This window comes from Scyliorhinus torazame, chromosome 14 (genome assembly GCF_047496885.1).
Source record: "Scyliorhinus torazame isolate Kashiwa2021f chromosome 14, sScyTor2.1, whole genome shotgun sequence".
NCBI lineage: Eukaryota > Metazoa > Chordata > Chondrichthyes > Carcharhiniformes > Scyliorhinidae > Scyliorhinus > Scyliorhinus torazame.
Window position 1 is genome coordinate 227,980,815 of NC_092720.1, and position 19,443 is coordinate 228,000,257.

The 19,443-nt window shown below is 56.4% G+C and overlaps 2 protein-coding genes across 2 annotated transcripts in view; both read left to right on the forward strand.

The window, feature by feature from the left end:
* The window catches only part of LOC140390600 (beta-1,3-galactosyltransferase 9-like), a 484,726-nt gene that overhangs the window by 73,363 nt on the left and 391,920 nt on the right, over positions 1–19,443 (forward strand). The gene's annotated exons all lie outside the window — the stretch shown is intronic.
* The window catches only part of LOC140389192 (uncharacterized), a 56,481-nt gene that overhangs the window by 4,483 nt on the left and 32,555 nt on the right, over positions 1–19,443 (forward strand). The window contains exon 2 of the mRNA XM_072473355.1: positions 10,915–11,147. Coding sequence (XP_072329456.1) covers positions 10,915–11,147 — 233 coding nt within the window. The remainder of the gene's footprint in view (positions 1–10,914; positions 11,148–19,443) is intronic.

A 19,443-nucleotide genomic window follows, 5' to 3' on the forward strand; every position in this document is an offset into this window, starting at 1 on the left:
ACGGGGGGGGGAGGGAGAGGGAGGGCACGGGGGGGGGGGGAGGGAGAGGGAGGGCACGGGGGGGGGGGGGAGGGAGAGGGAGGGCACGGGGGGGGGGGGAGGGAGAGGGAGGGCACGGGGGGGGGGAGGGAGAGGGAGGGCACGGGGGGGGGGGGGGAGGGAGGGCACGGGGGGGGGAGGGAGGGCACGGGGGGGGGGGAGGGAGGGCACGGGGGGGGGGAGGGAGGGCACGGGGGGGGGAGGAGGGAGGGCACGGGGGGGGGAGGGAGGGCACGGGGGGGAAGGAGGGCACGGGGGGGAAGGAGGGCACGGGGGGGAAGGAGGGCACGGGGGGGGAAGGAGGGCACGGGGGGGGAAGAGGGAGGAGGGCACGGGGGGGGGGGAGGTCACGGGGGGGGTGGAAGAGGGAGGGGGGCACGGGGGGGGTGGAAGAGGGAGGGGGGCACGGGGGGGGTGGAAGAGGGAGGGGGGCACGGGGGGGGTGGAAGAGGGAGGGGGGCACGGGGGGGGGGTGGAAGAGGGAGGGGGCACGGGGGGGTGGAAGAGGGAGGGGGGCACGGGGGGGTGGAAGAGGGAGGGGGGCACAGGGGGGGGTGGAAGAGGGAGGGGGGCACGGGGGGGGTGGAAGAGGGAGGGGGGCACGGGGGGAGAGGGAGGAGGGCACGGGGGGGGAAGAGGGAAGAGGGAGGAGGGCACGGGGGGGGGAGGAGGAGGGCACGGGGGGGGCAAGAGGGAGGAGGGCACGGGGGGGGGGAAGAGGGAGGAGGGCACGGGGGGGGGGAAGAGGGAGGAGGGCACGGGGGGGGGGGAGAGGGAGGAGGGCACGGGGGGGGGGGGAGAGAGGGAGGAGGGCACGGGGGGGGGGGGGGGAGAGGGAGGAGGGCACGGGGGGGGGGGAGAGGGAGGAGGGCACGGGGGGGGGGGAGAGGGAGGAGGGCACGGGGGGGGGGGAGAGGGAGGAGGGCACGGGGGGGGGAGAGGGAGGAGGGCACCGGGGGGGGGGGGGAGAGGGAGGAGGGCACCGGGGGGGGGGGGGGGGGAGAGGGAGGAGGGCACGGGGGGGGGGAGAGGGGGGGGGGAGAGGGAGGAGGGCACGGGGGGGGGGAGAGGGAGGAGGGCACGGGGGGGAGGAGGGCACGGGGGGGGGGGGAGGAGGGCACGGGGGGGGGGGGAGGAGGGCACGGGGGGGGGGGGAGAGGGAGGAGGGCACGGGGGGGGGAGAGGGAGGAGGGCACGGGGGGGGGAGAGGGAGGAGGGCACGGGGGGGGGAGAGGGAGGAGGGCACGGGGGGGGAGAGGGAGGAGGGCACGGGGGGGGAAGAGGGCACGGGGGAGGGGGGAAGAGGGATGAGGGCACGGGGGAGGGGGGAAGAGGGATGAGGGCACGGGGGAGGGGGGAAGAGGGAGGAGGGCACGGGGGGGGGAGAGGGAGGAGGGCACGGGGGCGGGAAGAGGGAGGGGGCACGGGGGGGGGAAGAGGGAGGGGGCACGGGGGGGGGGGAAGAGGGGGGGCACGGGGGGGGGGGAAGAGGGAGGGGGCACTGGGGGGGGAAAGAGGGAGGGGGGCACCGGGGGGGGGGAAAGAGGGAGGGGGGCACCGGGGGGGGGGAAAGAGGGAGGGGGCACGGGGGGGGGGAGAGGGAGGGGGCACGGGGGGGGGGGGGAGAGAGGGAGGGGGGCACTGGGGTTGGAGAGAGGGAGGGGGGCACTGGGGTTGGGGGGTGAGAGAGAGAGGAGGGCACTGGGGGGGGAGAGAGGGAGGGGGGGCACGGGGGGGGAGAGAGGGAGGGGGGCACTGGGGTTGGAGAGAGGGAGGGGGGCACTGGGGGTGGGGGGGTGAGAGAGAGAGGAGGGCACTGGGGGGGGAGAGAGGGATGGGGGGGGAGAGAGGGAGGGGGAGCACTGGGGGGGAGCACTGGGGGGGAGCGAGGGAGGGGGGCACTGGGGGGGAGCGAGGGAGGGGGGGCACTGGGGGGGAGCGAGGGAGGGGGGCACTGGGGGGGAACGAGGGAGGGGGGCACTCGGGGGGGGAGCGAGGGAGGAGGGCACTGGGGGGGAGAGAGGGAGGGGAGCACCAGGGGAGCGATGGGTGAGCGGCCTTTGTCTCGGAGGCCCTGGGTGGTGAGTGAGGCGATGATGTGAGGTGAGGTGAGATAAGGGTCGTAGATCACTGGATGAGTTGAGAGGAGGGGATGCGGGGGGGATGAGGCACACACGGCTGGGTAGGAGGGAATAGAACATAGAACATGGAACATTACAGCGCAGTACAGGCCCTCGATGTGTTGCGCCGACCTGTGAAACCACTCTAAAGCCCATCTACACTATTCCCTTATCGTCCATATGTCTATCCAATGACCATTTGAATGTCCTTTAGTGTTGGCGAGTCCACTACTGTTGCAGGCAGGGCATTCCACACCCTTACTACTCTCTGAGTAAAGAACCTACCTCTGACATCTGTCTTATATCTATCTCCCCTCAATTTAAAGCTATGTCCCCTCGTGCTAGACATCACCATCCGAGGAAAAAGGCTCTCACTGTCCACCTTATCCAATCCTCTGATCATCTTGTATGCCTCAAATAAGTCACCTCTTAACCTTCTTCTCTCTAACGAAAACAGCCTCAAGTCCCTCAGCCTTTCCTCATAAGATCTTCCCTCCATACCAGGCAACATTCTGGTAAATCTCCTCTGCACCCTTTCCAATGCTTCCACATCCTTCCTATAATGCGGCGACCAGAACTGCACGCAATACTCCAAATGCGGCCGCACCAGAGTTTTGTACAGCTGCAACATGACCTCGTGGCTCCGAAACTCAATCCCTCTACCAATAAAAGCTAACACACTGTACGCCTTCTTAACAACCCTATCAACCTGGGTGGCAACTTTCAGGGATCTATGTACATGGACACCAAGATCTCTCTGCTCATCCACACTGCCAAGAATCTTACCATTAGCCCAGTACTCTGTCTTCCTGTTATTCCTTCCGAAATGAATCACCTCACACTTTTCTGCATTAAACTCCATTTGCCACCTCTCAGCCCAGCGCTGCAGCTTATCTATGTCCCTCTGTAACTTGTAACATCCTTCCGCACTGTCCACAACTCCACCGACTTTAGTGTCATCTGCAAAGTTACTCACCCATCCTTCTACGCCCTCCTCCAGGTCATTTATAAAAATGACAAACAACAGTGGCCCCAAAACAGATCCTTGTGGTACACCACTAGTAACTGGACTCCAGGCTGAACACTTCCCATCAACCACCACCCTTTGTCTTCTTCCAGCTAGCCAATTTCTGATCCAAACTGCTAAATCTCCCTGAATCCCATGCTTCCGTATTTTCTGCAGTAGCCTACCGTGGGGAACCTTATCAAACGCTTTACTGAAATCCATATACACCACATCAACTGCTTTACCCTCATCCACCTGTTTGGTCACCCTCTCAAAGAACTCAATAAGGTTTGTGAGGCACGACCTACCCTTCACGAAACCGTGTTGACTATGTCTAACCAAATTATTCCTTTTCAGATGATTATACATCCTATCTCTTCGAAACCTTTCCAAGATTTTGCCCACAACAGAAGTAAGGCTCACTGGTCTATAGTTACCGGGGTTGTCTCTACTCCCCTTCTTGAACAAGGGGACAACATTTGCTATCCTCCAGTCTTCTGGCACTATTCCTGTAGACAAAGATGACTTAAAGATCAAAGCCAAAGGCTCAGCAATCTCCTCCCTAGCTTCCCAGAGAATCCTAGGATAAATCCCATCCGGCCCAGGGGACTTATCTATTTTCACCCTTTCCAGAATTGTTAACACCTCCTCCTTATGAACCTCAAGCCCTTCTAGTCTAGGAGCCTGAATCTCAGTATTCTCCTCGACAACATTGTCTTTTTCCTGTGTGAATACTGACGAAAAATATTCATTTCGCACCTCTCCTATCTCCTCGGACTCCAAGCACAACTTCCCACTACTGTCCTTGACTGGCCCTACTCTTACCCTCGTCATTCTTTTATTTCTGACATATCTATAGAAAGCTTTCGGGTTATCCTTGATCCTACCTGCCAAAGACTTCTCATGTCCCCTCCTGGCTCTTCTTAGCTCTCTCTTTCGGTCCTTCCTAGCTAACTTGTAACTCTCGAGCGCCCTAACTGAACCTTCATGTCTCATCTTTACATAAGCCTCCTTGTTCCTCTTGACAAGTGTTTCAACTGCTTTAGTAAACCACGGTTCCCTTGCTCGACCACTTCCTCCCTGCCTGACAGGTACATACTTATCAAGGACACGCAGTAGCTGTTCCTTGAACAAGCTCCACATTTCCATAGTGCCCATCCCCTGCAGTTTTCCTCTCCATCCGATGTACCCTAAGTCTTGCCTCATCGCATCATAATTGCCTTTCCCCCAGGCGCCTGGGGTGGTGGTGGTGGGGGGGGGGGGGGGTGCTGAAACCCCACCCGGCATTGCCGCGATGTTTACGTGGCTGCCTCTGCCTCTCGACCTGCTTCCACACGCACCAGTCCCACATTCCACACCATTCCCGACTGACTCATCGCTGCTGTGAAATCAGATAGGTTCCCAGCAATCTGATCGGGGAATCGACCAGACCCAACGTGGGGAGAGGATGTTTCCTCTGGTCGGAGAATCGAGAACCGGGGGGGGGGGGGGGTCACTGTTTAAAAATAAGGGGATCGCTGATTCGGGATCGGATAAGGGGATTCTCCCCCGAGGTGGTGGGGGGGGGGGGGTCTCTGGCAGTCTCCTCCTCAACAGGAGTGGGAGCAGCATCTCTGAATATTAGTTAGGCCGAGCTGGAGAGGTGGCCAGGGGGGGTGAAAGTTTAACCAGGGGGGTGAAAGGTTATCGGGGTCGGCGGGTCGCGGCTCTTGAGGTCACTCATTAACCGACGGGGCAGACTCGAGGGGACGAATGGCATCCTCCTGTTACTTCATGTCCCAGACCCCAGCAGCCAGGGAAGCCTGTTGGAGGTAGGCCGCAGTTATCCAGGGGGAGGGGCCCATTCAGCCCCTCCGAGTGGCCGGGGGGGGGTGGGGCCCATTCAGCCCCTCCGAGTGGCCAGGGGGAGGGGCCCATTCAGCCCCTCCGAGTGTCCGGGGGAGGGGCCCATTCAGCCCCTCCGAGTGTCCGGGGGGAGGGGCCCATTCTGCCCCTCCGAGTGGCCAGGGGGCGGGGCCATTCAGCCCCTCCGTCTGGCCATGCAGACACGGGGAGAACAAAGAACTACAGCACAGGAACAGGCCCTTCGGCCCTCCAAGCCCGTGCCGACCATGCTGCCCGACTAAACTACAATCTTCTACACTTCCTGGGTCCGTATCCCTCTATTCCCATCATATTCATGTATTTGTCAAGATGCCCCTTAAATGTCCCTATCGTCCCTGCTTCCACTACCTCCTCCGGTAGCGAGTTCCAGGCACCCACTACCCTCTGTGTAAAAAAACTTGCCTCGTACATATACTCTAAACCTTGCCCCTCGCACCTTAAACCTATGCCCCCTAGTAATTGACCCCTCTACCCCGGGGAAAAGCCTCTGACTATCCACTCTGTCTATGCCCCTCATAATTTTGTATACCTCTATCAGGTCGCCCCTCAACCTCCGTCGTTCCAGTGAGAACAAACCAAGTTTATTCAACCGCTCCTCATAGCTAATGCCCTCCATACCAGGCAACATTCTGGTAAATCTCTTCTGCACCCTCTCTAAAGCCTCCACATCCTTCTGGTAGTGTGGCGACCAGAATTGAACACTATACTCCAAGTGTGGCCTAACTAAGGTTACGTGCAGACTCCGCACAGACAGTGAGCCGGAGCCAGGATCTAACCCAGGTACTCGGCGCTGTGAGGCAGCAATACTAGCCACTGCATTCCCCGACAATTGTCTGGAGACAACAGTTTTGGAAACTATTTCAAATTTAGGTATGGGCATCAAAAATTGTCACAGGCAGAGTATCGATATTGCCGCAAATAAGGCAGGAAAATACTCCGGTCTAGAAGCAAGACTGAACAATGCACGCCCCTCTGCATAATTAATCCCATGCTCTAGTCACTCCTTGAATTTAATCGGCAATGTTGCAGCCGTACATTTTCTTGACATTGTTCAAAACTTGTACACCTTTTCGGTTTCCACGCATCGGGGGAAGATGCGGCGATCACGCCGGGAGCACGCGTGTGGAAAACATTTGATGGTCAAAAGAATTAGTGACACCAGGTGGTCCGCCTGTCTAGGTGCTGCTCTGGCTTTGAGAGTGAACTTTGTGGGGGAAAGAGAAGATCATTGTTGAGACTGTTAGTTGTGGCACAGAGCAGTGAATCTCTGACGAAGACAGTTGATTTATTTTGCCTCTGCAGGAAGAGGTTAATTGAATTCTCCCGGGAAGAAATAGAGACAAATCTTTCTGAAGACGAAGTGAAACGATTCATTCATCGATGAAGTTGAGCTCTGTGCTTCGCGATCACAGCTGATTTGTAGACACTTGACCGTGATGGCTTACAGGTACCTTTCCAAGCGTGGAAACCATTCTGAACATTCTTTCTGTGTTGAAAAGAGTGAAAGATTATCTGCGCAGTACGATGAACCGGGACCTAATCGACAAGTTGGGCAATGCTGCTGATTGAAGATGGGTCCTTGCACAATCTTACCAACGATGCTGTGATTAGTTGCGAAGAAAGAGTGCGGAAGAAAAGCCATCTTAAGTTACTGTGGATGGTAAACAGCTGGTGAAGCAAGAATTTCTAAAATATCCGCCCGGCTACCATGTTCCCCTGTCTGAACTCTGTTCTCCCAAGAGAAAATATTTGCTGGTTGGATTTAATGGCTGGTGGTCACATTCAGACAGATTGAACCACTGAGTAACCATCCCCCATTTACCGCCCTCCAGATGTGTTACAGTCACACCAGCGGCTGATTCATCCATCCCTCAGTACTGACCCTCTGACAGTGCAGCACTCCCTCAGTACTGACCCTCTGACAGTGCCGCACTCCCTCAGTACTGACCCTCTGACAGTGCGGCACTCCCTCAGTACTGACCCTCTGACAGTGCGGCACTCCCTCAGTACTGACCCTCTGACAGTGCGGCACTCCCCCAGTACTGACCCTCTGACAGTGCGGCACTCCCTCAGTACTGACCCTCTGACAGTGCGGCACTCCCTCAGTACTGACCCTCTGACAGTGCGGCACTCCCTCAGTACTGACCCTCTGACAGTGCGGCACTCCCTCAGTACTGACCCTCTGACAGTGCGGCACTCCCTCAGTACTGACCCTCTGACAGTGCGGCACTCCCTCAGTACTGACCCTCTGACAGTGCGGCACTCCCTCAGTACTGACCCTCTGACAGTGCGGCACTCCCTCAGTACTGACCCTCTGACAGTGCGGCACTCCCTCAGTACTGACCCTCTGACAGTGCAACACTCCCTCAGTACTGACCCTCTGACAGTGCGGCACTCCCTCAGTACTGACCCTCTGACAGTGCGGCACTCCCTCAGTACTGACCCTCTGACAGTGCAACACTCCCTCAGTACTGACCCTCTGACAGTGCGGCACTCCCTCAGTACTGACCCTCTGACAGTGCGGCACGAGAGGACAGAGAGCTCCCAGTCTCGGCCTGGGCAGCGAGAGTTCACCCTCGGTCAGTGGCGTGCCAAGCTGCAGCTGCTGTGTTGTCATTTAGTTTGTAATCTCAATGTGTCCATTGTCCGGTGTGAGAGAGACGTTCCTGTCTGGGGTTGGATCTGGTTTTGTTGCTGCTTTGGTGTGTGTGGGAGAGGTGAAAGTAACTCTCCCTGGGTCAGAGTGCGCGTGCGCGCGACACAGGCGATTGCGTGCGACAAAGACACGTGCGTGCGCCAGTGTGTGTGTGTGTGTGTGACGCGTGTGTCTGTCAAAGTTAGGTTGTGGTTAGCTGGGCTGAGAAACAATGAGAAAATCGAGCCTTGTGCAGCAGACGGAACCCAGTGCTCGCCCGAAAGCCCGAAGCTGGCTGAATGTTGAAATGCGGCTCCACATTCCAGCTCTCGATGACTCACTGAACCTTTCACAGAACGGTGCAACCTCGATCAGCACATCACATTAGCAATGGCTCTCAAAGGGGGGGGGGGGGGGGGGGTCAGTTCCACCACCACCCCCTCGCCTTCTCCCCGTTATCCAGGACATTCCTCCATTTCACACAGCGCTCCGAATCCCTCCGGAAACCCTCGATTGAACCCGGCCCCCTCCACCCTCTCAGACAGCACATTCCAGACCCTCGATTGAACCCGGCCTCCTCCACCCTCTCGGGCAGCACATTCCAGACCCTCGATTGAACCCGGCTCCCTCCACCATCTCAGACAGCACATTCCAGACCCTCGATTGAACCCGGCCTCCTCCACCGTCTCAGACAGCACATTCCAGACCCTCGATTGAACCCGGCCTCCTCCACCCTCTCAGACAGCACATTCCAGACCCTCGATTGAACCCGGCCTCCTCCACCCTCTCAGACAGCACATTCCAGACCCTCGATTGAACCCGGCCTCCTCCACCGTCTCAGACAGCACATTCCAGACCCTCGATTGAACCCGGCCCCCTCCACCCTCTCAGACAGCACATTCCAGACCCTCGATTGAACCCGGCCCCCTCCACCCTCTCAGACAGCACATTCCAGACCCTCGATTGAACCCGGCCTCCTCCACCCCCTCAGGCAGCACATTCCAGACCCTCGATTGAACCCGGCCCCCTCCACCCTCTCAGGCAGCACATTCCAGACCCTCGATTGAACCCGGCCTCCTCCACCCTCTCAGACAGCACATTCCAGACCCTCGATTGAACCCGGCCTCCTCCACCCTCTCAGACAGCACATTCCAGACCCTCGATTGAACCCGGCCCCCTCCACCCCCTCGGGCAGCACATTCCAGACCCTCGATTGAACCCGGCCCCCTCCACCCTCTCAGACAGCACATTCCAGACCCTCGATTGAACCCGGCCTCCTCCACCCTCTCAGACAGCACATTCCAGACCCTCGATTGAACCCGGCCTCCTCCACCCTCTCGGGCAGCACATTCCAGACCCTCGATTGAACACGGCCTCCTCCACCCTCTCGGGCAGCACATTCCAGACCCTCGATTGAACCCGGCCCCCTCCACCCTCTCAGGCAGCACATTCCAGACCCTCGATTGAACCCGGCCCCCTCCACCCTCTCGGGGAGCACATTCCAGACCCTCGATTGAACCCGGCCTCCTCCACCCTCTCGGGCAGCACATTCCAGACCCTCGATTGAACCCGGCCTCCTCCACCCTCTCGGGCAGCACATTCCAGACCCTCGATTGAACCCGGCCCCCTCCACCCTCTCAGGCAGCACATTCCAGACCCTCGATTGTACCCGGCCTCCTCCACCCTCTCAGACAGCACATTCCAGACCCTCGATTGAACCCGGCCTCCTCCACCCTCTCGGGCAGCACATTCCAGACCCTCGATTGAACCCGGCCTCCTCCACCCTCTCAGACAGCACATTCCAGACCCTCGATTGAACCCGGCCCCCTCCACCCTCTCAGACAGCACATTCCAGACCCTCGATTGAACCCGGCCTCCTCCACCCTCTCAGGCAGCACATTCCAGACCCTCGATTGAACCCGGCCTCCTCCACCCTCTCAGACAGCACATTCCAGACCCTCGATTGAACCCGGACTCCTCCACCCTCTCAGACAGCACATTCCAGACCCTCGATTGAACCCGGCCCCCCCCACCCTCTCGGGCAGCACATTCCAGACCCTCGATTGAACCCGGCCTCCTCCACCCTCTCAGACAGCACATTCCAGACCCTCGATTGAACCCGGCCCCCTCCACCCTCTCAGACAGCACATTCCAGACCCTCGATTGAATCCGGCCCCCCCCCACCCTCTCAGACAGCACATTCCAGACCCTCGATTGAACCCGGCCTCCTCCACCCTCTCAGACAGCACATTCCAGACCCTCGATTGAACCCGGCCCCCTCCACCGTCTCAGACAGCACATTCCAGACCCTCGATTGAGCCCGGCCCCCTCCACCGTCTCAGACAGCACATTCCAGACCCTCGATTGAACCCGGCCCCCCCCACCCTCTCGGGCAGCACATTCCAGACCCTCGATTGAACCCGGCCTCCTCCACCCTCTCAGACAGCACATTCCAGACCCTCGATTGAACCCGGCCCCCTCCACCCTCTCAGACAGCACATTCCAGACCCTCGATTGAACCCGGCCCCCTCCACCCTCTCAGACAGCACATTCCAGACCCTCGATTGAACCCGGCCCCCTCCACCCTCTCAGACAGCACATTCCAGAACCTCGATTGAACCCGGCCCCCTCCACCCTCTCAGACAGCACATTCCAGACCCTCGATTGAACCCGGCCTCCTCCACCCTCTCAGACAGCACATTCCAGACCCTCGATTGAACCCGGCCTCCTCCACCCTCTCGGGGAGCACATTCCAGACCCTCGATTGAACCCGGCCTACTCCACCCTCTCAGACAGCACATTCCAGACCCTCGATTGAACCCGGCCTCCTCCACCCTCTCAGACAGCACATTCCAGACCCTCGATTGAACCCGGCCTCCTCCACCCTCTCGGGGAGCACATTCCAGACCCTCGATTGAACCCGGCCCCCTCCACCCTCTCAGACAGCACATTCCAGACCCTCGATTGAACCCGGCCTCCTCCACCCTCTCAGACAGCACATTCCAGACCCTCGATTGAACCCGGCCCCCTCCACCCTCTCAGGCAGCACATTCCAGACCCTCGATTGAACCCGGCCCCCTCCACCCTCTCGGGCAGCACATTCCAGATCCTTCCTATAGTGTGACAACTGGTCACGATATTCCAGTTGAGGTCTCACTGGTGTAACGTAACGTCCGTCCTTTTGATGATCTCTGTTTGCGAAGTGCTCAGCCACTCCTCTGTCTTGACAGATGTCTCTGGCAGTCTGGCGGGCGTGTTCCTGAACAATGGCAACGTCAGCCCGGCCGTATCGGAGTGGCTTTCGTCCGGAATACCCTACTGTCAGCTGCTGGGTATCGACCGTGGGGCTGGCGAGGATCCGCGGGGCCGGCAGGAGCGTTTCATCCAGTTCCTGGGATCGGCGGGCGTGGAGGTCTCCGACACCATCACCGCCCAGAGGCTCGCGCGCACCCCGATAAGCCTGGTGAGTCTCACCCACCTTCCGTCGTCCTGGACTCCACTCGGAACGAGACCCCACAAACCAGATAACCACCATGTCGATCACTTCAAGAATTACTCTCAACGGTGGAGTTTGATCTGGAACGTGGTCTCTGGTGTGTGTGACGGTGGAGTTTGATCGGGAACGTGGTCTCTGGTGTTTGTGATGGACTTAGATCTGGAACGTGGTCTCTGGTGTTTGTGACAGTGGAGTTTGATCTGGAACGTGGTCTCTGGTGTGTGTGACGGTGGAGTTTGATCGGGAACGTGGTCTCTGGTGTTTGTGATGGACTTAGATCTGGAACGTGGTCTCTGGTGTTTGTGACGGTGGAGTTTGATCTGGAACGTGGTCTCTGGTGTTTGTGACAGTGGAGTTTGATCTAGAACGTGGTCTCTGGTGTTTGTGACGGTGGAGTTTGATCTGGAACGTGGTCCTGGTGTTTGTGACGGTGGAGTTTGATCTGGAACGTGGTCTCTGGTGTTTGTGACAGTGGAGTTTGATCTAGAACGTGGTCTCTGGTGTTTGTGACGGTGGAGTTTGATCTGGAACGTGGTCCTGGTGTTTGTGACGGTGGAGTTTGATCTGGAACGTGGTCTCTGGTGTTTGTGACGGTGGAGTTTGATCTGGAACGTGGTCTCTGGTGTTTGTGACGGTGGAGTTTGATCTGGAACGTGGTCTCAGGTGTTTGTGATGGTGGAGTTTGATCTGGAACGTGGTCTCTGGTGTGTGTGACGGTGGAGTTTGATCTGGAACGTGGTCCTGGTGTTTGCGACGGTGGAGTTTGATCTGGAACGTGGTCCTGGTGTGTGTGACAAGTGGAGTTTGATCTGGAACGTGGTCTCTGGTGTTTGTGACGGTGGAGTTAGATCTGGAATGTGGCCCTGGTGTTTGTGACAGTGGAGTTAGATCTGGAACGTGGTCTCTGGTGTTTGTGACGGTGGAGTTGATCTGGAACGTGGTCTCTGGTGTTTGTGACGGTGGAGTTTGATCTGGAACATGGTCTCTGGTGTTTGTGATGGTGGAGTTTGATCTGGAACGTGGTCTCTGGTGTTTGTGACGGGTGGAGATTGATCTGGAACGTGGTCTCTGGTGTTTGTGACGGTGGAGTTTGATCTGGAACGTGGTCCTGGTGTTTGTGACAGTGGAGTTTGATCTGGAACGTGGTCTCTGGTGTGTGTGACGGTGGAGTTTGATCTGGAACGTGGTCTCTGGTGTTTGTGACGGGTGGAGATTGATCTGGAACGTGGTCTCTGGTGTTTGTGACGGTGGAGTTTGATCTGGAACGTGGTCTCTGGTGTTTGTGACAGTGGAGTTTGATCTGGAACATGGTCTCTGGTGTTTGTGACGGGTGGAGATTGATCTGGAACGTGGTCTCTGGTGTTTGTGACGGTGGAGTTTGATCTGGAACGTGGTCCTGGTGTTTGTGACAGTGGAGTTTGATCTGGAACATGGTCCTGGTGTGTGTGACGGTGGAGTTTGATCTGGAACGTGGTCTCTGGTGTGTGTGACGGTGGAGTTTGATCTGGAACGTGGTCCTGGTGTGTGTGACGGTGGAGTTTGATCTGGAACGTGGTCTCTGGTGTTTGTGACGGTGGAGTTAGATCTGGATTCTGGGGTTTGTGACGGGTGGAGATTGATCTGGAACGTGGTCTCTGGTGTTTGACAGTGGATTTTGATCTGGAACATGGTCTCTGGTGTTTGTGACAGTGGAGATTGATCTGGAACGTGGTCTCTGGTGTTTGTGACGGTGGAGTTTGAACTGGAACGTGGTCCTGGTGTTTGTGACAGTGGAGTTTGATCTGGAACATGGTCTCTGGTGTTTGTGACGGTGGAGTTTGATCTGGAACGTGGTCTCTGGTGTTTGTGACGGTGGAGTTTGATCTGGAACGTTGTCTCTGGTGTTTGTGACAGTGGAGTTTGATCTGGAACATGGTCTCACGTGTTTGTGACGGTGGAGTTAGATCTGGTCTCTGGTGTTTGTGACGGGTGGAGATTGATCTGGAACGTGGTCTCTGGTGTTTGTGACGGTGGAGTTTGATCTGGAACGTGGTCTCTGGTGTTTGTGACGGTGGAGTTTGATCTGGAACGTGGTCCTGGTGTTTGTGACGGTGGAGTTTGATCTGGAACATGGTCCTGGTGTTTGTGACGGTGGAGTTGATCTGGAACGTGGTCTCTGGTGTTTGTGACAGGAGGAGTTTGATCTGGAACGTGGTCTCTGGTGTGTGTGACGGTGGAGTTTGATCTGGAACGTGGTCTCTGGTGTGTGTGACGGTGGAGTTTGATCTGGAACGTGGTCCTGGTGTTTGTGACGGTGGAGTTTGATCTGGAACGTGGTCCTGGTGTGTGTGACGGTGGAGTTAGATCTGGAACGTGGTCTCTGGTGTTTGTGATGGGTGGAGTTTGATCTGGAACGTGGTCCTGGTGTTTGTGACAGTGGAGTTTGATCTGGAACGTGGTCCTGGTGTGTGTGACGGTGGAGTTAGATCTGGAACGTGGTCTCTGGTGTTTGTGACAGTGGAGTTTGATCTGGAACGTGGTCTCTGGTGTTTGTGACGGTGGAGTTGGATCTGGAACGTGGTCTCTGGTGTTTGTGACGGTGGAGTTTGATCTGGAACGTGGTCTCTGGTGTTTGTGACGGGTGGAGATTGATCTGGAACGTGATCTCTGGTGTTTGTGACGGTGGAGTTTGATCTGGAACGTGGTCTCTGGTGTTTGTGACGGTGGAGTTTGATCTGGAACGTGGTCTCTGGTGTTTCTGAAGGTGGAGTTTAATCTGGAACGTGGTCTCTGGTGTTTGTGACGGGTGGAGATTGATGTGGAACGTGGTCTCCGGTGTTTGTGACGGTGGAGTTTGATCTGGAACGTGGTCTCTGGTGTTTGTGACAGTGGAGTTTGATCTGGAACGTGGTCTCTGGTGTTTGTGATGGGTGGAGATTGATCTGGAACGTGGTCCTGGTGTTTGTGACGGGTGGAGTTTGATCTGGAACGTGGTCTCTGGTGTTTGTGAGGGTGGAGTTTGATCTGGAACGTGGTCTCTGGTGTTTGTGACGGTGGAGTTTGATCTGGAACGTGGTCTCTGGTGTTTGTGACGGTGGAGTTTGATCTGGAACGTGGTCTCTGGTGTTTGTGACGGTGGAGTTTGATCTGGATCGTGGTCTCTGGTGTTTGTGAAGGTGGAGTTTGATCTGGAACGTGGTCTCTGGTGTTTGTGACAGTGGAGTTTGATCTGGAACATGGTCTCTGGTGTTTGTGACAGTGGAGTTTGATCTGGAACATGGTCCTGGTGTGTGTGACAGTGGAGTTAGATCTGGAACGTGGTCTCTGGTGTTTGTGACGGTGGAGTTTGATCTGGAACGTGGTCTCTGGTGTTTGTGACAGTGGAGTTTGATCTGGAACATGGTCCTGGTGTGTGTGACAGTGGAGTTAGATCTGGAACGTGGTCTCTGGTGTTTGTGACGGTGGAGTTTGATCTGGAACGTGGTCTCTGGTGTTTGTGACGGTGGAGTTTGATCTGGAACGTGGTCTCTGGTGTTTGTGACGGGTGGAGTTAGATCTGGAACGTGGTCTCTGGTGTTTGTGACGGGTGGAGTTTGATCTGGAACGTGGTCTCTGGTGTTTGTGACGGTGGAGTTTGATCTGGAACGTGGACTCTGGTGTTTGTGACGGTGGAGTTTGATCTGGAACGTGGTCTCTGGTGTTTGTGACGGTGGAGTTAGATCTGGAACGTGGCCCTGGTGTTTGTGACAGTGGAGTTTGATCTGGAACGTGGTCTCTGGTGTTTGTGACAGTGGAGTTTGATCTGGAACATGGTCTCTGGTGTTTGTGACGGTGGAGTTTGATCTGGAACGTGGTCCTGGTGTTTGTGACAGTGGAGTTTGATCTGGAACGTGGTCTCTGGTGTTTGTGACGGTGGAGTTTGATCTGGAACGTGGTCTCTGGTGTTTGTGACGGTGGAGTTTGATCTGGAACGTGGTCTCTAGTGTTTGTGACAGTGGAGTTTGATCTGGAACGTGGTCTCTAGTGTTTGTGACAGTGGAGTTTGATCTGGAACATGGTCCTGGTGTGTGTGACGGTGGAGTTTGATCTGGAACGTGGTCTCTGGTGTGTGTGACGGTGGAGTTTGATCTGGAACGTGGTCCTGGTGTGTGTGACGGTGGAGTTTGATCTGGAACGTGGTCTCTGGTGTTTGTGACGGTGGAGTTTTATCTGGAACGTGGTCTCTGGTGTTTGTGACGGTGGAGTTTGATCTGGAACGTGGTCCTGGTGTTTGTGACAGTGGAGTTTGATCTGGAACATGGTCCTGGTGTGTGTGACGGTGGAGTTTGATCTGGAACATGGTCCTGGTGTGTGTGACGGTGGAGTTAGATCTGGAACGTGGTCTCTGGTGTTTGTGACGGTGGAGTTTGATCTGGAACGTGGTCCTGGTGTGTGTGACGGTGGAGTTTGATCTGGAACGTGGTCTCTGGTGTTTGTGACGGTGGAGTTAGATCTGGAACGTGGTCTCTGGTGTTTGTGACGGTGGAGTTTGATCTGGAACGTGGTCTCTGGTGTTTGTGACGGTGGAGTTTGATCTGGAACGTGGTCTCTGGTGTTTGTGACGGTGGAGTTTGATCTGGAACGTGGTCTCTGGTGTTTGTGACGGTGGAGTTAGATCTGGAACGTGGTCTCTGGTGTTTGTGACGGGTGGAGTTTGATCTGGAACGTGGTCTCTGGTGTGTGTGACGGTGGAGTTTGATCTGGAACGTGGACTCTGGTGTTTATGACGGTGGAGTTTGATCTGGAACGTGGTCTCTGGTGTTTGTGACGGTGGAGTTTGATCTGGAACGTGGTCCTGGTGTGTGACGGTGGAGTTTGATCTGGAACGTGGTCTCTGGTGTTTGTGACGGTGGAGTTTGATCTGGAACGTGGTCCTGGTGTTTGTGACGGTGGAGTTTGATCTGGAACATGGTCCTGGTGTTTGTGACGGTGGAGTTTCATCTGGAACGTGGTCTCTGGTGTTTGTGACGGTGGAGTTTGATCTGGAACGTGGTCTCTGGTGTTTGTGACGGGTGGAGATTGATCTGGAACGTGGTCTCTGGTGTTTGTGACGGGTGGAGATTGATCTGGAATGACAGTCAGCTCTGTGTGTGTCTCCTGTCTCTGTCTCTGTTACCCACAGTCAGCTCTGTGTGTGTCCCTGTCTGTGTTACACACACTCAGCTCTGTGTGTGTCTCTGTCTCTGTCTGTGTTACCCACAGTCAGCTCTGTGTGTGTCTCCTGTCTCTGTCTCTGTTACCCACAGTCGGCTCTGTGTGTGTCTCCTGTCTCTGCCTGTGTTACCCACAGTCGGCTCTGTGTGTGTCTCTGTCTCTGCCTGTGTTACCCACAGTTGGCTCTGTGTGTGTCTCTGTCTGTGTTACCCACAGTCAGCTCTGTGTGTGTCTCCTGTCTCTGTCTGTGTTACCCACAGTCGGCTCTGTGTGTGTCTCCTGTCTCTGCCTGTGTTACCCACAGTTGGCTCTGTGTGTGTCTCTGTCTGTGTTACCCACAGTCGGCTCTGTGTGTGTGTCTCCTGTCTCTGTTACCCACAGTCAGCTCTGTGTGTGTCTCTGTCTGTGTTACCCACAGTCGGCTCTGTGTGTGTCTCTGTCTGTGTTACCCACAGTCGGCTCTGTGTGTGTCTCTGTCTGTGTTACCCACAGTCGGCTCTGTGTGTGTCTCTGTCTGTGTTACCCACAGTCGGCTCTGTGCGTGTCTCCTGTCCCTGTCTGTGTGTTACCCACAGTCGGCTCTGTGTGTGTGTCTCTGTCTGTGTTACCCACAGTCAGCTCTGTGTGTGTGTCTCTGTCTCTGTCTGTGTTACCCACAGTCGGCTCCGTGTGTGTCTCCTGTCTGTGTTACCCACAGTCGGCTCTGTGTGTGTCTCCTGTCTCTGTCTGTGTTACCCACAGTCGGCTCTGTGCGTGTCTCCTGTCTGTGTTACCCACAGTCAGCTCTGTGTGTGTGTCTCTGTCTCTGTCTGTGTTACCCACAGTCAGCTCTGTGTGTGTCTCCTGTCTCTGTCTGTGTTACCCACAGTCAGCTCTGTGTGTGTCTCTGTCTGTGTTTTACCCACAGTCGGCTCTGTGTGTGTCTCTGTCTCTGTCTGTGTTACCCACAGTCAGCTCTGTGTGTGTCTCTGTCTGTGTTACCCACAGTCGGCTCTGTGTGTGTCTCTGTCTGTGTTACCCACAGTCGGCTCTGTGTGTGTCTCCTGTCTCTGTCTGTGTTACCCACAGTCAGCTCTGTGTGTGTCTCCTGTCCCTGTCTGTGTTACCCACAGTCGGCTCTGTGTGTGTCTCTGTCTCTGTTACCCACAGTCAGCTCTGTGTGTGTCTCCTGTCTCTGTCTGTGTGACCCACAGTCGGCTCTGTGTGTGTCTCCTGTCTCTGTCTGTGTTACCCACAGTCGGCTCTGTGTGTCTCCTGTCTGTGTTACCCACAGTCGGCTCTGTGTGTGTCTCTGTCTGTGTTACCCACAGTCGGCCCTGTGTGTGTCTCCTGTCTCTGTCTGTGTTACCCACAGTCGGCTCTGTGTGTCTCCTGTCTGTGTTACCCACAGTCAGCTCTGTGTGTGTCTCCTGTCTCTGTCTGTGTTACCCACAGTCAGCTCTGTGTGTGTCTCTGTCTCTGTTACCCACAGCCAGCTGTGTGTGTGTCTCTGTCTCTGTTACCCACAGTCAGCTCTGTGTGTGTCTCTGTCTCTGTTACCCACAGCCAGCTGTGTGTGTGTCTCTGTCTCTGTTACCCACAGTCAGCTCTGTGTGTGTCTCCTGTCTCTGCCTGTGTTACCCACAGTCGGCTCTGTGTGTCTCTCTGTCTGTGTTACCCACAGTCGGCTCTGTGTGTGTCTCCTGTCTCTGTCTGTGTTACCCACAGTCAGCTCTGTGTGTGTCTCTGTCTCTGTTACCCACAGTCGGCTCTGTGTGTGTCTCTGTCTGTGTTACCCACAGTCGGCTCTGTGTGTGTCTCTGTCTGTGTTACCCACAGTCGGCTCTGTGTGTGTCTCCTGTCTGTGTTACCCACAGTCGGCTCTGTGTGTCTCCTGTCTCTGTCTGTGTTACCCACAGTCAGCTCTGTGTGTCTCTGTCTCTGTTACCCACAGTCGGCTCTGTGTGTGTCTCTGTCTGTGTTACCCACAGTCGGCTCTGTGTGTGTCTCTGTCTGTGTTACCCACAGTCAGCTCTGTGTGTGTCTCCTGTCTCTGTCTCTGTTACCCACAGTCGGCTCTGTGTGCGTGTGTGCGTGCGTGCGTGCGTGCGTCTCTGTCTGTGTTACCCACAGTCGGCTCTGTGTGTCTCTGTCTGTGTTACCCACAGTCAGCTCTGTGTGTGTCTCCTGTCTCTGTCTGTGTTACCCACAGTCAGCTCTGTGTGTGTCTCCTGTCTCTGTCTGTGTTACCCACAGTCGGCTCTGTGTGTGTCTCCTGTCTCTGCCTGTGTTACCCACAGTCGGCTCTGTGTGTGTCTCTGTCTGTGTTACCCACAGTCAGCTCTGTGTGTGTCTCCTGTCTCTGTCTGTGTTACCCACAGTCGGCTCTGTGTGTGTCTCTGTCTGTGTTACCCACAGTCAGCTCTGTGTGTGTCTCCTGTCTCTGTCTGTGTTACCCACAGTCAGCTCTGTGTGTGTCTCTGTCTCTGTTACCCACAGTCGGCTCTGTGTGTGTCTCTGTCTGTGTTACCCACAGTCGGCTCTGTGTGTGTCTCTGTCTGTGTTACCCACAGTCGGCTCTGTGTGTGTCTCTGTCTGTGTTACCCACAGTCGGCTCTGTGTGTGTCTCTGTCTGTGTTACCCACAGTCGGCTCTGTGTGTGTCCCTGTCTGTGTTACCCACAGTCGGCTCTGTGCGTGTCTCCTGTCTCTGTCTGTGTTACCCACAGTCAGCTCTGTGTGTGTGTCTCTGTCTGTGTTACCCACAGTCAGCTCTGTGTGTGTCTCCTGTCCCTGTCTGTGTGTTACCCACAGTCAGCTCTGTGTGTGTCTCTGTCTCTGTTACCCACAGTCAGCTCTGTGTGTGTCTCTGTCTCTGTCTGTGTTACCCACAGTCGGCTCCGTGTGTGTCTCCTGTCTGTGTTACCCACAGTCGGCTCTGTGTGTGTGTCTCTGTCTGTGTTACCCACAGTCGGCTCTGTGCGTGTCTCCTGTCTCTGTCTGTGTTACCCACAGTCAGCTCTGTGTGTGTCTCCTGTCTCTGTCTGTGTTACCCACAGTCAGCTCTGTGTGTGTCTCTGTCTGTGTTTTACCCACAGTCGGCTCTGTGTGTG